The sequence below is a fragment of the Oryctolagus cuniculus genome, chromosome 1 (assembly GCF_964237555.1).
Source record: "Oryctolagus cuniculus chromosome 1, mOryCun1.1, whole genome shotgun sequence".
NCBI classification, from domain to species: Eukaryota; Metazoa; Chordata; class Mammalia; order Lagomorpha; family Leporidae; genus Oryctolagus; species Oryctolagus cuniculus.
This window is the reverse complement of record NC_091432.1, coordinates 119597908-119612250: the sequence shown is the minus strand read 5'-3', so window position 1 is coordinate 119612250 and position 14343 is coordinate 119597908. Positions and strand designations below refer to the sequence as shown.

The following is a 14343-nucleotide window of genomic DNA, read 5'->3' as shown; positions in this document are numbered from 1 at the left end:
TGTCTTGGAAAATCTCTCCATGTTATGCATATAGCTCTACTACTCTCTTAAATTACTTGAGAGACAGAGAAAGTTCCTGTCTGCTGGATCACTCCCCAAATGCCTACAACAACTGGGACTGGGCTGGGGCCACAGCCCAGACCTGGAAAAGCAATGCAGGTTTCCCTCATGAGTGGCAGGAACCATATAACTTGAGCCATCACCACCACCTCCCAGGGTCTACATGAGCAGGATGCAAGAGTCAGGAGCTGGAGCCAGGTGTTGAACCTAGGGACTTTGATGTGGGACATGAATGTCTCAGCCCGTGTCTTAACTATTAGGCTAAATGCCTGCCCCATAGGAGCTGTCTCCTTTTTTAATGGCTCCGTGGTGTTCCAGTGTATGGATGGATGTTTAGTTAATCTCTCATTTTTCAGAGCCTATTTCAAAGAATATATGAATTTATCATCAGGTAAACTCCTAGAAATGAATTTGGTGGGTCAAAGGGTCATTGTGATACGTCAGGTTAAGCCTCTGCCTGCTCAATACCAGTGTCCTACATGAGCGCTGGTTCAAGTCCTTGCTGTTCCACTTCCAATCTAGCTCCCTGCTAATATGCCTGGGAAAACAGCTGGAGGATAGCCCAAGTGCTTGGGACCCTGCACCCATGTGGGAGACCTGGAAAAAGCTCCTGGCTTATTGGATACCTTTGTCATAGGCTGCAGCTTAACCTGCTATGCTACAACGCTGGCCCATAAAATAGATCTTTTTTTTATTCAATAATAGATTGTGTCCTTTTACATTCCCACCAGTCATGATTAGTACCCACCTCCCTCCATGCCAACCAAAGCATTTTTGAAAGGTTTACCGCTCTGATGGGTTAAAAAAAATTTAATTGCCATTTTTCTGTGTGCTAATGATGTTGACTCCCTTCATTTTTTATTTTTTTTAAAGATTTATTTATTTGAAAGGCAGAGTGACAGAGAGATAGGGATAGAGATCTTTCATCTGCTGGTTCAGTCCCCAAATGGCTGCAACAGCTGGGGTTGGTCTAGGCTGAAACCAGGACCCCAAAACTCCATCCAGGTCTCCCACATGGGTTGATAGAGGGCCAGGTACTTGGGCCTTCCTGCACTGCTTTCCCAGGCACATTAGCAGGGAGCTGGATCAGAAGTAAAACAACTGGGACTCCAGCTAACAGTTCGATATGAGATACCTGTGTCACAAGTGACACCTTCACTTGCTAAGCTACAACGCCAGCCCCTCTTTTCATGCTTTAGTAGCCTTTTTTTTTTTTTTTTTTTTTTTTTAGTTTTATTTTCAGGAGTAGACTTCTTTTGCCTATTTTTAAAAATTCCCTATTATTTTCTGTTTCATTTGTAAGTATCAGATCAGCGCGATGCACCGGCCGAAAAAGAAAAAAGATTGATTTATTTGAAAGGCAGAGTTACAGAGAAGGCAAGGCAGAGAGAGAGAAGTCTTCCACCTGCAGGTTCACTCCCCAAATGGCCACAATGGCCAGGGCTGGGCCAGACCGAAGCCAGGAGCCAGGAGCTTCTTCTGGGTCTCCCACATGAATGCAGGGGACCAAGTACTTGGGCCATCCTTCTCTACTTTCTAAGATGCATTAGCAGGGAGCTGGATCAGAAATGGAACAGCCGAGACTTGAACCAGCGTCCATATGAGATGCCGGTGCTGCAGGAGATGGTTTAACCTGCTACACCACAGCACCGGCCCCTAAGGTTTAGACTTGATAACCATTTTCATTATCAGTCTTCATGGAGGAATTCACATCAATTAATTAGGCTTTGGTGAATGAGTAGGATTTAGTAGGTAAGATAGAGAAATGTGTTCTAGATTATGGAAATGACATGCACAAAGGAGTGCGGCTTGCTGTCCAGTTTGGAGTGGGGGATGATGGGAAGTAATGCTGGAAAAGTAGGCCCCCACCCAGTTCATGAGGGTCTCACATATTAGCTACAGTAAGTGGAAGTTGGAAGTAGACCATAGCAGGCAACCACTTAGCATTTGCTGACTTAAACTCTAATAACAGACTTACTATATCCTGGTTCTGTTTTTGAATTTCTTACTAAACTTTGGCTTCCTTGAGCACATGGGTTTTTGTCTTGTTGGTCCAATATGGATCTGATACTTACCTGAGTCAGTGAATATTTGCTGCCTGGACATTTTGGGGCAATGATGTAAAGGGTAATTTGGTACAACTCAGTTTAAAATATAATGTATTGGGTACCAGCCAAACTGCCACCCACTGAAGCAGGTGTACAGCGTGTGAAGTAGCACATTTGATTTGAGTGGATTTTTGACTTCTCAGTCAGTGACTCTGCAGTAGGCCCTTGGTAACCAGGAGAAGGACCTCTCCTTACGTTTAAGGACAGATTACATTCAGTCTTCCACCTGTGTGCAGTGATGAGCAGGAGACCACCAACAAAAGTGATTTGGGGCGAGTTACTGAATTGTGGCTCCTGTGACTTCTTTGGGCACTGTTTCTTCCTGTGTTACCTGCCTTCCAAATAGGGTAAGAGTAGTCTTTTGAGTTTTTCATCAGAATCGTTCACTCATCTGTTCTTTTATTTGTTCACTTAGTGTGCAATCGGAACATCTTTTATTATTCAAAAAAGAAAAGCAGGATATAAAACCATATTATCCTAGTTTAATTTTAATTAAATGGTACATATCCATTTTTAAAAAGACTGGAATGGAAGATCATGTTATTCATACAGATTTTTCTCTTTTTCTCCCAAATATTCAAAATTCACACATATGACTTTGGTAGTAAAAAAGAAATGCTTGTAAAGAGTAGCCAGCTCCCAGGCTAAGCACTATAGCCAGAGAACCACATGAGTCTCTCCGATCATAAGAGATGACACATTAATGGTGAAGCTCCAGTGTGAAATTTTCTAAGCAGCCAAGTCCGGGGAGCTCCTTCCTGGCTTCTCTGGTTGTAGCAGAGATGCGTGTGTCACCCCCAGGGCCATCACTGTGCACGTCCCTGTGCCCTCGGCAGGAGTTGTGGATATTCCCATCATCGAGAAGGAGGTGCAAGGCCAGCGGCAACACCACAAGGTGGGTGAGCTGCCCCCTGGGGCACGGGTTTCTGCTCTTTCTTGGAAATCATGTCTTGGTTTCTTGGCTTCAGATGACACTGTCCCCCAGCTACCGCATGGACAATGGGAAGATGGTGAAAGTGCGCAGCAGCCGGAGTGCTCACCTCGCTGTGACTCAGTACCAGGTGCTCAGCAGCACTCTCTCCTCTGCCCTCCTGGAGCTGCAGCCCATTACTGGTGAGGGTGCCACCATCCTGCAGTGGCATGGTTATGACCCACACTGTCCAGCCTGCCCCAGAGCCTCACGTGGGGCACAGCCCTTGTCTGAGCAGCTGCGGCTGACTTGCGTGAGACTGTGCTTCTGGTGCTAATCCGGGGCTGGCTAGACAGACGACTGTGTGTAGCAGAAGAATATAGTTAGGATACCTTTATTTAAAAATAGGCAAAGGGATTCTTCAAAAAATCACATTGAATTAATCTAGCAATTCCACTTCTGGGTATATATGCAAAAGAATTCAAAGCAAGGGGCAGGCAGCTAAAGTCTCTGTTTGCAACACCTGCATCCCCTACTGGAGTGCCTGAGATCCAGTTCCACCTCCACTTTTTTAAGTTTTTATTTATTTATTTGAGAGGTAGAATTACAGACAGAGAGAGGCAGAGACAGAGAGAAAGGTCTTCAGCCCATTGGTTCACTCCCTAAATGGCCACATTGGTCAGAGCTGAAGCCAAGAGCCAAGAGCTTCTTCTGCCACCTCCACTTGTGATACAGCTTTCTGCTGATGTGTACTCTGAAAGGCAGCAGATGGTGGCTTATGTGTTTGGATCCCTGCCGCCCATGAGGGAGACCTGGATGGGGTTCCTGGCTTCCAACTGGCCTAACCCTGGCTGTTGCGGGCATCTGGGGAGTGAACAGGCAGATGGGACACCTCTCTCTTGCTCACTCTCTGGTGCTCTGCCTTTCAAATAACTAAAAAGAGGAAAGCAAGGACTGGAGCACATTTCCACATCCATTGTTCATAGTTGCATTATTCCAGACAGCCAAAAGGTGGAGACAGCCCAAATATCCATTGAGGGAGGCATGGAGAAACAAAATGCAGCGTATGCATACTGTAGGATATTATTTTCAGCCTTAAATGAATTAAAGGAAATGAATGGCACATGCTCCAATCTAGGTGAACCTCACAGGTAAGATAAGCCAGATACAAAAGGACAGACACTGTATGATCCCACCCATATGAGGTACCTAAAGTCGTCAGAGTCAGAGAAACAAGAAGTAGAATGGTGATGGCCAGAAGCTCGAAGGAGGAGGCTGGGGAGTTACTGTTCACTGGGTACGGAGTTTAAGTTTGGGAAGGTGAGAAAGTTCTAGAGACGGATTGGTAGTGATGATTACAAAACTATGTGAATATTTAATACCTCTGAATTGTATACTTAAAAATAGCTGAAGTGAGAAATTTTCTGCAGTTTTTTACTATAGTTTTAAAGTGTGCAAAGCAATATTATTTATCATAATTTAGTAAAATTATAAAAAATTGAGGTATTAATAGATGCCAAGTTAATAATGGTTATCTATGGTAGAAAGAGGGAACAGTGCTGGGGATGGGTACTTGGAGTATTCATAATGTTTATTTCTTAAGTTGGCTGGCACTATGTGGCTATAGTTTATTATGACTCCACATACCTGATTGCAGTTGGGACTTTGCTGGTTTACTGTGCTTTGATTTAATACGATTTGCAACCAGTGCCAGCAATGGAGCATTCTGTAAGTCCTCATAAGCTTGCCTTTTTTTTTTTTTTTTTTTTAAGGAATAAAACATCAGCTTCGGGTTCACCTGTCTTTTGGTTTGGAGTGCCCAATTCTTGGTGATCACAAGTACTCAGACTGGAATAGGTTGGCTCCCCAGGTAATATTGGTTTAATCCCTTTGTTCAAGCCCTGCAGTGTGCACAATAAGGAAGTATTGACTGTCTTCAGACATGGTGGGTCCTGGCTGTCTAGCTCTGGAGACACTCGGTGTCGCTCCCCCTCTTCGTGGAGGAACGACACAGGACCCTGCGCTGTTCTTTCGTCTGCTCGGCCCTCCCCGGGTTTGCTGCTGGTTCTTCCCGGGTTGGCTACTATCCCTTCCACCTCCGTGGAAGGGCAGTTCCCCCTGGCCACATTCCCCACTTCCGCAGGGGAGCGGCACACCGCCGGCCGGCTCGTCTTGGGGGCTGCACAGGTGTTCCTTCAGCTAGATGTTCCCCTTAGATGTTCCTGGTGCATGCCGTCTCTCTCCTCCTTTATAGTCCTCCTCTGCCAATCCTAACTCGGCTGCCCACACGCCGAGTATGCTGCTCTCCAATCAGGAGCAAGTCCTACAGTTTATTGGCTGAACTGGAGGCAGCTGCGTAGAAGCTGTTTTCTCCTCTCCCAGCGCCATATTGTGGGAGAGCAGATGCATAGAATAAGTCTTAATTCCAGTAACTTAGTCTAGTCCGAATTGCTCCCCACAACTCGGAAGCAGTCAGTTGCTGTCCTCAGGGGGCTGCAGATCTGATAGCAAAACCTGCTGCTTCTTTTGTTTAGTCTCAGATTTTGTTGGGAGGCTGTAGGCAAAGAAAAGGAGTCTTTCTGGAGGCTAAAAGCAGCCTTGTATGTGGCTGCTAAAGAACTGTGGTGGACCTTCCTCATGCTGTGATGTTACAGCCCAACCTCTTGGAAGGCCAGAGCTCCTTTGGTGTCGTTGCTTTTCTCCCCGACCTTGGGTTTTGAAACCTTTCTGGACTTGCCCTGAAGCAAGCTGTGCATTCCCTGTGTCTCCCAGGGTGAGGTTAGTATTAGGTCCCTTTAGATGGAAGGCTTCTGACGCGGCATGCTGGGCAAGGATGGACCTTGGCCTTGCTCTCAGGGGTTTGTCTTGTCTTCGTGTAGAAGCTGCCTGGTGGCACCCTGAAGAAGCTGGGCCTGGAGCAGTCGAAGGCCCGCCACATCCCCCTTCACTTGCATGCCCGGCAGCTGATCCTGCCTGCCCTGGGGTCCAGGAAGGAAGAACTCAACTTGACCTGCAAACTTCCTCACTTCTTTGTACGTTCATTGAGCCGCTTGGGCTTAGAAATGCCAAATCAGGATCAAAATGACAAGTGAAGCTGGGCGTCCGGGAGCACAGTGAAAAAGACTGTTCAGTTTGAGCTCTGCTGTTTCATGGACTCCGTTAACTTCTCACTTGAAACAGACTCCAGAAGAGGCAGGCCGGGATAAGTTGAAGAAACCCAGCTGCTTCACGGCTTTCAGTGGAGAGCAGTCTGTTTCCCGATAGCCTGGCCACACTGTGGAAAAGCCTAAGGCCTGCTGGAAGTCTCCTTGCCAAGACGGAAGAGAGCTGAGAGGACAGATCGGGGTGGTCACCGGAAAAGGAGAGCTGAGGGGCAGAAGCTGTGGTCAGAAATGGTTTTCAGCCAGCAGGCAAGCCTGTGAGCTGTCGGGCGGGTCTCCCGGTTGGAGAGAATGTAGTGGCTGAGCGCCTGTCAGAACCCAGGCATTCTGCCCGGCTGCAGTATGAGTACTGATTGCATGAGGGAACTGTGAAGGGTGATTGGGAGGGCGTGAGGTGGCATGTTTGGTGAGCAAGGGAAGCAGATGTGAGTGGCAGGGTCTGAGGCAGTGTGGGGACCCTAACCCGAGGGACATGCCCAGAACCAGTGTTAGCTCCAGCCAGTTGTTGCCATGTGACAACAGATTTTCTCATTTTTTCTGGAGACTCAGGGAGCCCAGATATTTACATGGGTGTTTCTCCCAGTGCATTGTCAGTTACATAAAAATTTGAAACCACTGCTTGGAATGCCCACATTCCATAGCCAAAAGCCTAGGTTTCAGTCTCAACTGTTTCCCATACCAGTTCAAGTACCTGCCACGTATGTGGGAGACCAGGATTGAATTACAACCTCCTGACCATCCCCAATAGTGGGTATCTGGGAAGTGAACCAATGGCTGAAAGATCTGTCTCTGTCTTTCAAGTAAATAAAAATATTTATTTTTAAAAATTAATTTTAAAAATAAGTATGTTTGAAAATCATTTTTGCTTATAAATATTAAACATCTTTTAAAAATTAGAACATTTAATTAAGCACACAATAGGAACCATCAAACATCAGGTGCTAGAGTGCACTTGTAATTAGTTGCCATCTGAGTATTGGTGAAGAGGATCTCACCACTGCCCAGCATTGCCAGAGTGAGGGACCTGTACTGAGGGCAGAGTGGGGTTTTTGGCCTAGTGGTGAAGATGTTTTTTGGGGTTTCCACATTCCACATCCGTAGTGCCTGAGTTCAGCTTCCAGCTTCACTCCTTATTCCAGCTTCCTGCTAAGACAAATGCTAGGAGGCAGCAGGTGATGGCTCGAGTAATTCAGTCCCTGCCACCACATGGAAGACCTAGATTGAGTTTCTGATTCCTGTCTGGCTTGGCCCAACCTTGGCTGTTGTGGGCATTTGAGGAGTGAACCAGTAGATGGAATATCTCTGGCTCTCAAATATATACATAGATTAATAAATAAAGGTATGTGGCAGAGGAGCGGGCATTAGACTTACTCAGGCAGTTAAGGTGCCCTCGGAATACCTGGGTTCAGTTCCTGGCTGTAGCTCCTGATTCCAGCTTCCTGCTAATACAGATCCTAGGAGGCAGTGGTGATTGCTCAAGTAATCGGGTTTCTGCTCCCCTAGAAGTCCTAGATTAAGTTCCTGGCTCCCAGAATATCCCCTATCCTGCCCCAGCCAGTGTGAGCATTTGGGGAGTGAACCAGCTGATGGAATCCCTCTTCCTGTCTCTCAAATAAGAAAAAAGTGGCAGGGCCAGCGCTGTGGTGCAGCGGGTTAAAGCTGCAGCTTGCAGCGCCGGCATCCAATATGGGTGCCGATTTGAGTCCAGGCTGCTCCTCTTCTGATCCAGCTCTCTGCTGTGGTCTGGGAAAGCTGTGGAAGATGGCCCAAGTCTTTGGGCCCCTGCACCCATGTGGGAGACCCGAAGGAAGCTCCTGGCTCCTGGCTTCAGTTCAGCTCAGCTCTGGCTGTTGCGGTCATTTGGGGAGTGAACCAGTGGAAAGGAAGACCTTTCTCTCTCTCTGGCTCTACCTTTCTGTAACTCTCTGTCTTTCAAATAAAAGTGGCAAGTGTGTCTGGGACCAGGTGTCATGTTGAGGCTCCCGAGGTGATCTGGTCTGCAAACAGATGCTCTGGATATGCAAGGATGACGTGGTGTAGAATCTACTGTCAGGCTAGGCTCTTAGGTGCAGTACAGAGGCAACAGAGGTGGGACCCAACCCTCCCTGAGTTTGGAGCATTGTGGGGTGAGGCTGGGGGACCCATGGTGTGCAGGTGCTGGGTGCAGATGTGAGTAGGACTCTTGTGTGTTCAGAAGTGAACATGTCTCAGTTGCTCAGAACAGGGGTCAGCAATGATGCTCGGAGAAGGGCCAGGTAGTAAATACTTCAGACTTTGCAGGTCACATGAACTCTGTTGAAAGCTCTTCAGATCTGCCACTGTAGCATGAAAGCAGCCAAAGATACCACGTGAATGAATGAGCAAGACTGTGTTCCAGTTTTATTGATAGGCTCTGGAACTTGAACTACATAACAGTTTTCATATGTTAAACATGTTAATCTGCCCAGACTGCTATAGGAAAGCCACACACTTGGCTTCACCAACAGACAATTTGTTTCCTAGAGGTGCGGAGGTAGGAAGTCCAGAATCAGTGTTGTCAGGTTGGGTTTCTCCGAAGGCCCCTCTCCTTGGCTTGCAGAGAGTCACATGTGCTTCTCTCTACACACATCCCTAGTGCCTCTTCCTCTCGTTTGGACAGATTAAAGCCTCACTGTTATCACCTCATTTGTCTTTAATTACCTCCTTGAAGGTTCTGTCTCCAAATACAGTCACATTGGGAGTTGGGACTTCAACATAGGAATTGGGTAAGTGGGCATAATTCAGTCCTTGAATAATAAGGATTTTGATGTTTTTCTCCAACCGTTTAAAAATGTGAAAAACATTCTTAATTTATGGGTCATACATGTATAGGCTGCATTTGGCCTGCAGGCTGTAGTTCCACTGTTACTATTTCTAGTGAACTGTGCTTCCCAAAGGAACAAGAACGTGACACAGGAAACACTGATAATGGACTTTGATGCAGGGAGAGGGATGAAGAGGATCCCTGGCCTTCTAGGTGCTTGGGGGGATCGCAGGTCCCTAGGGAAGCACCCCATAGGGCCAGGCAGAGGCCCTTGTGCTGCAGTCTGGACATGGAGCAGACCAGGGCTGCAGATGTCAGCTGTGGACAGGTGCGGGGGTCCACAGAAGCCTTGCAACACTCAGCACTGCTGTGATGGTGGGAGCAGTGGTAAGGGATGAAGCTCTTCCCATTTTGCATTCTCGGGCCTAACAAAAGGATGAAACTTTTTTCTGATACCCACTGGGATGTGGACTTCCTGAGCAGTACATCTCGCTGGGTGCAGTGGCTGTCTTGACATCCACAGTAACCTGGGAGGAATGCCACCCTAGGTTTACGTGGCCTAGCAAGCTGGGCTTACACAACAGAGGAGGTTAGAACATGCCTAAGATGAACCTGACCTATTTTGAAAAGTTGATTAGAACTAGCTAAAAGATTTGATTTAGTAATAAATTACACAGTTAATTTAGGAAGATTGTTCCTTGGGCCCGGTGCTGTGGTGTAGTAGATTAGGCCTCCACCTGTGATGCTGGCATCCCATATGGGTGCCAGTTCAAGCCCCGGCTGCTCCACTTCTGATCCAGCTCCCTGCTATGACCTGGGAAAGCAGCAGAAAATTGCCCAAGTCCTTGGACCCCTGCACCCCCGTGGGAGACCCAGAAGACGCTCCTGGCTCCTGGCTTTGGATCAGCTCAGCTCTGGGCATTGCGGCCATTTGGGGGAGTGAACCAGCAGATGGAAGACCTTTTTGTCTCTTCCTCTCATCGTCTGTAACTCTACCTCTCAAATAAATAAAATCTTAAAAAACGTGGAGCAGCTGGAACACAAACCAACTCCCATATGGGATGCCAGCATCCCAGCTGGCAACTTTACCCATTACACCATAACATCAGCCCCCTATGAGAATGGTTTCTTATTTTTATTATTTTAAAACACAAGTTGTACATGCACATGACTTAAAAATCAAACACTAGGGGCTTATAAGGAAAAAACTGCGGTCCTGTGCCCTCGTGGGCAATGCCTGCCAATGTTGTAGTCAGGAAGCTGGGAGGTAGCCCTGCCAGTGCCTGTCCCTGGGGCAGCTAGCAGCACCCTGCTCTTCTTCCTGAAGGAACTCCAGCAGTGAGGATTTTTCTCTGCTGGGTACACCCGCCCTAAGCCCACAGAGCACGTGGCTCAATCCTCCAGTCGCATGTGTCTGCACTTGGAAACTATTTCTCCCACTCTGGGCTCCTTGTGCCTCCTCATCTGAACTTCCAAGACTCTGTTGAAGGCTCAGGCCCTGTTCCCCTACCCCCAGCTTCATCTTTGCACCCTACCCCTCTCCCGAGTGACCTAGCAGCAGAGTGGGGTCAACTCTGTAAACCTCTGCTGTGTGCTAGTGCAGGGTAAGTCTGTCTCTGACCTGCGCCCTGCCTGAGCCGTTCCCTTTATCTGCACCTGGTGTGGTCCTCTCCCCTTGGAAGCTCCCTTGGGGCTCCCTCACTTTCTCTCCCAGCCTTGTCTTAGTTAATTGCTGTCACCTGAATCTGGAGAGTCAACCTTGACTTTATTTTTGACTTCTTGTGTTTTAAAAAACCTTTTAATCTTTTTAAAAGATTTATTTACAGAGAGGGGGAGAGAGAGAGAGAGCTTCCATTTGCTGGTTCATTCCCCAAATGGCTGCAATGTCCAAGGCTGGGCCAGGCCAAAGTCAGGAGCCTGGAACTCCATCCAGGTCTCCTGTGAGGGTGGCAGGGTCCAAGTACTTGGGCTGACTTCTGGTGCTTTCCCAGGTACATTCCATTAGCAGGGAGCTGGATCAGAAGTGGAATAGCTGGGACTTGAACCAGCGCTCATATGGGACGTTGGCATCAGAGGCAGCAGCTTAACTTGCTGTACCACCGCAGCAGCCCCCAAATCCACTAAGTCCATGTCAGTTCACTCTATTACCCGTTTCTTAGAATGCATGTTCCTCTTTCGTCCTACCACCTCTCCTGAACACCAGTTTCACTGTCCCAACCCTCCACCTATGGTGGGCTATATCTGGAAGGCAGAGAGACATGTAATAGGGTCATTGGCAACCTGATAGTGCCACACCAGGGAGTGCAACACCAGGGAGTGTTGAGGCTGTGCCTGGGTTCCTGGGGTCAGAGCAGTGGAGAGCCACTTCAACAGAATGAACAGGCTGGGACCGGTGCTGCCGCTCATTTGGTTAATCTGCCTGCGGCGCTGGCTTCCCTTATGGGCGCTGGGTTCTAGTCCTGGTTGCTCCTCTTCCAGTCTAGCTCTCTGCTGTGGCCTGGGAGGGCAGTGGAGGATGGCCCAAGTGCTTGGGCCCTGCACCCACATGGGAGACCAGGATAAGTACCTGGCTCCTGGCTTCAGATCAGCGTAGCTCCGGCTGTAGCAGCCATTTGGGGGGTAAACCAAGGAAGACCTTTCTCTCTCTCTCTCTCTCTCTCTCTCTCTCTCTCTCTCTCTCTCTGTCTAACTCTGTCAAATACATTTAAAAAGAATGAACAGGCTGATGGAGACTCCATCCCCATGTTTTCTAAACCTGCTGCTCTTGGCTCCCAGCTGCTGTTAGCCAGAATGCCTCACAGGAAGAGCAAAAACATGGCCTTCTGTCTGTGCTTGTGCAAAGCAGGCCGTGTGGGGACACAGACTGCTTTCCCCCAGTAGGGTGCAAGGTCTGCTGGCTCAGAGCAATGTAGCCAGAGTCAGGGCAAATGTCACAAAGCCAGAGCACAGAGCACCCTGCCCTTGGACACCAGCCAGCTGCCAATTCAGGTGTTCCCGCCGACTTCTCGTGTTGAATCATTCACTAGAATAATTCCTCAGCAAAATTCTGTACTTACTATTACAGCTCTATTATAGCAATGAAATGATGTGAATTGGGAGCAAAAGAAGCAGAAGGTGAGGTCTGGGAGAGTCCCAGACATGAAGCTACCATGTTCTCTGCTTGGAGAGTCAGAACATGTCACTGTCTCAAGACTTGGATCACCAACCAGGAAGGTCACCCACACTTCAGTCATTGGCTCCATGAATGAACCCAATCACTTACCACTCTCTTCTTTCTGGCTCAAAGCCTCAACCATCTAATTGCCTGATCTTTGGCATGACCAGCCCCATCCTGAAACTAGAAACCCGTGGTGAACCCCATTATTAGCATAAACTGTGAATAACAAAGACTTGGGAGGCTCCCCAGGAACCTGGGACAAAGGTCATCGTCATTATACAGCCCCATATTTCCCCTATTAGGGCTCCCTCCACCTAGCTGTCCCCAATGAGTAACAGGCCTTGGTAGCTGTCTGCATAAAATGCCTCTACCAGGTGGAGCCTTAGGATCCTTTTAGGAGAGATATTTCTGTTTATTTCCTTCTTCACATCCCTCCTAGCACATCTCATCTGCAGCAGTGAGAAAGTGATCTTTTCTTTTGAAAGGTGGCGGGTAGGGAGGGAGAGACGGAGACAGAGAGATCTTACATTGACCAGTAAATTCCCCCACATGCCTGCAACAGCTGGAACTGGGCCAGGCAGAAGCCAGCAGCCAGGAATGCCATCTGGGTCTCCCAAGTGCATGGCAGGGGCCCAAGTACCTGACTCATCACCTGCTGCCTCTCAGGGTGTGCCTTAGCAGGAAGCTGGATCAGAAGCAGGGCTTTGACTCTGAGACTCTGATTTTGGATGCAGGCATCTTACCACTGTGCCCAACACCAGCCCCTTGAGAATGTGATCTTAATTGGGGGTGATTACACAGTAGGGTGAAGCTCTTTCACAATACTGTTTTTTCACATGACTTATACCCAAACACATCCTAAATGCACAGCTGACTCATGCCTTCTAGTCCATTTCAGTGTGTTTGTACACACGGTGCCCACACGCCAGACATGTCTGCACACATCAGAACCTCCACACCACTTCAGTCATCTCTCAGCCCTGCTGGAGACTGACTCCTGCCCTTCACACCTTTGCCTACTCCAGGCTCACTCCAGGGAACATTTCCATGGTAGGGAGACCAGGGAAGAAGCTGACGTGGCACTCTGCATGACAAGTGACAGTAGCTGACATTGGTTGGGGCACGGGGTGGGGGGAGGGGGCGGAGTAGAGTAGGTGGCTTGGAATACAGCTTGGAAGTAGAATGGGCCCAGCTGAGAGTGTAAATGAGGGGCAGAGGAAGAACCAAGGGTGATGCCCAGGGGTGTTTGAGTAGCTGATTAGAGAGGGTTGAGTTGGCAATCAGTGGAGCAGGAACAGGTTTGGCGAAGCCTTCCCAATCTGACGCTATGGGAAAACGGCAGAGGAGAACATGAATAAGGTAACTTGTTTTCACAATAAACTGTGAGCTCGGGAGCATGGGATCCCCACTCCCTTGCATTCTCATGGTACATTTGGAGATTGCTAAGAATAAATGTCTGATGTGAATAACTATTATTATACTCATTTTGGAGGCTCCAAGTTAAGTGAACGATTCACATTCATAGCAAATAAGCAGTAGAGCTGTGATTTGAACTCAAGGCCGTCTGGTTCCGGAACCTTGGAGCTCCCCCACAAACCAGGGCTGCCTGAACAGAGGATCAGTGGCTGCCCTTTGAGGGCTCACAGGTGGAGGGCTTGGGGCTAGATGGCATAAAGATGAAAAAAAGACTTGGTGCTTGCCCACCTGAAACTCACAGTCCGGGAGGAGGCAATGTAATTATAGGGTGGTTCCAGTGGAAATTTGGGGTGTGGAATGCTTGCTTCCCCCCAAAGGGTTATCTTTACCAGATCAGAAGTGTCCACCCTCCTTCCTTAGGAATCTCCAGATTTACCGTGAGAATGCAGGGGAGTGGGGACCCCATCTTCCTGAGCTCACAGTTTATTGTGGGAACAAGTTACCTATTCCACCCTTCTGGGTGGCTTTTTTGTTTTATCATGAGCAAGCTAAAAAGGATGGATTGCAATCAGGTCTTTTGATGTGTTTTGTTCCCACCTTGTAACTGAATGTCAATCAAAATTGTGCTTAAAAACTCCACTGCCACGAACATTATCAGGGTTTTTCCTCTCTTGGAAGCCGTCCTTCGAGCCACTCTGGCTGGAGCTCTTTGACTCTAATAAATCTTGTTTGTTAAATCTCTCTGCTTG

At 48.1% G+C, this 14343-nt stretch overlaps 1 protein-coding gene across 3 annotated transcripts in view; it reads left to right on the top strand.

Moving 5' to 3' along the window:
- The window catches only part of RPUSD4 (RNA pseudouridine synthase D4), a 37657-nt gene that overhangs the window by 3463 nt on the left and 19851 nt on the right, over positions 1-14343 (top strand). For 2 of the 3 annotated variants that reach the window (XM_051848054.2, XM_051848048.2), the window contains exons 4-5: positions 2970-3063; positions 3137-3281. In XM_051848054.2, the coding sequence (XP_051704014.2) occupies positions 2970-3063; positions 3137-3281 (239 nt within the window). Of the gene's footprint in view, positions 1-2969; positions 3064-3136; positions 3282-4850; positions 4949-5957; positions 7080-14343 lie in introns of those variants that run through there. The other variant, XM_002708305.5, reaches the window with a different exon arrangement.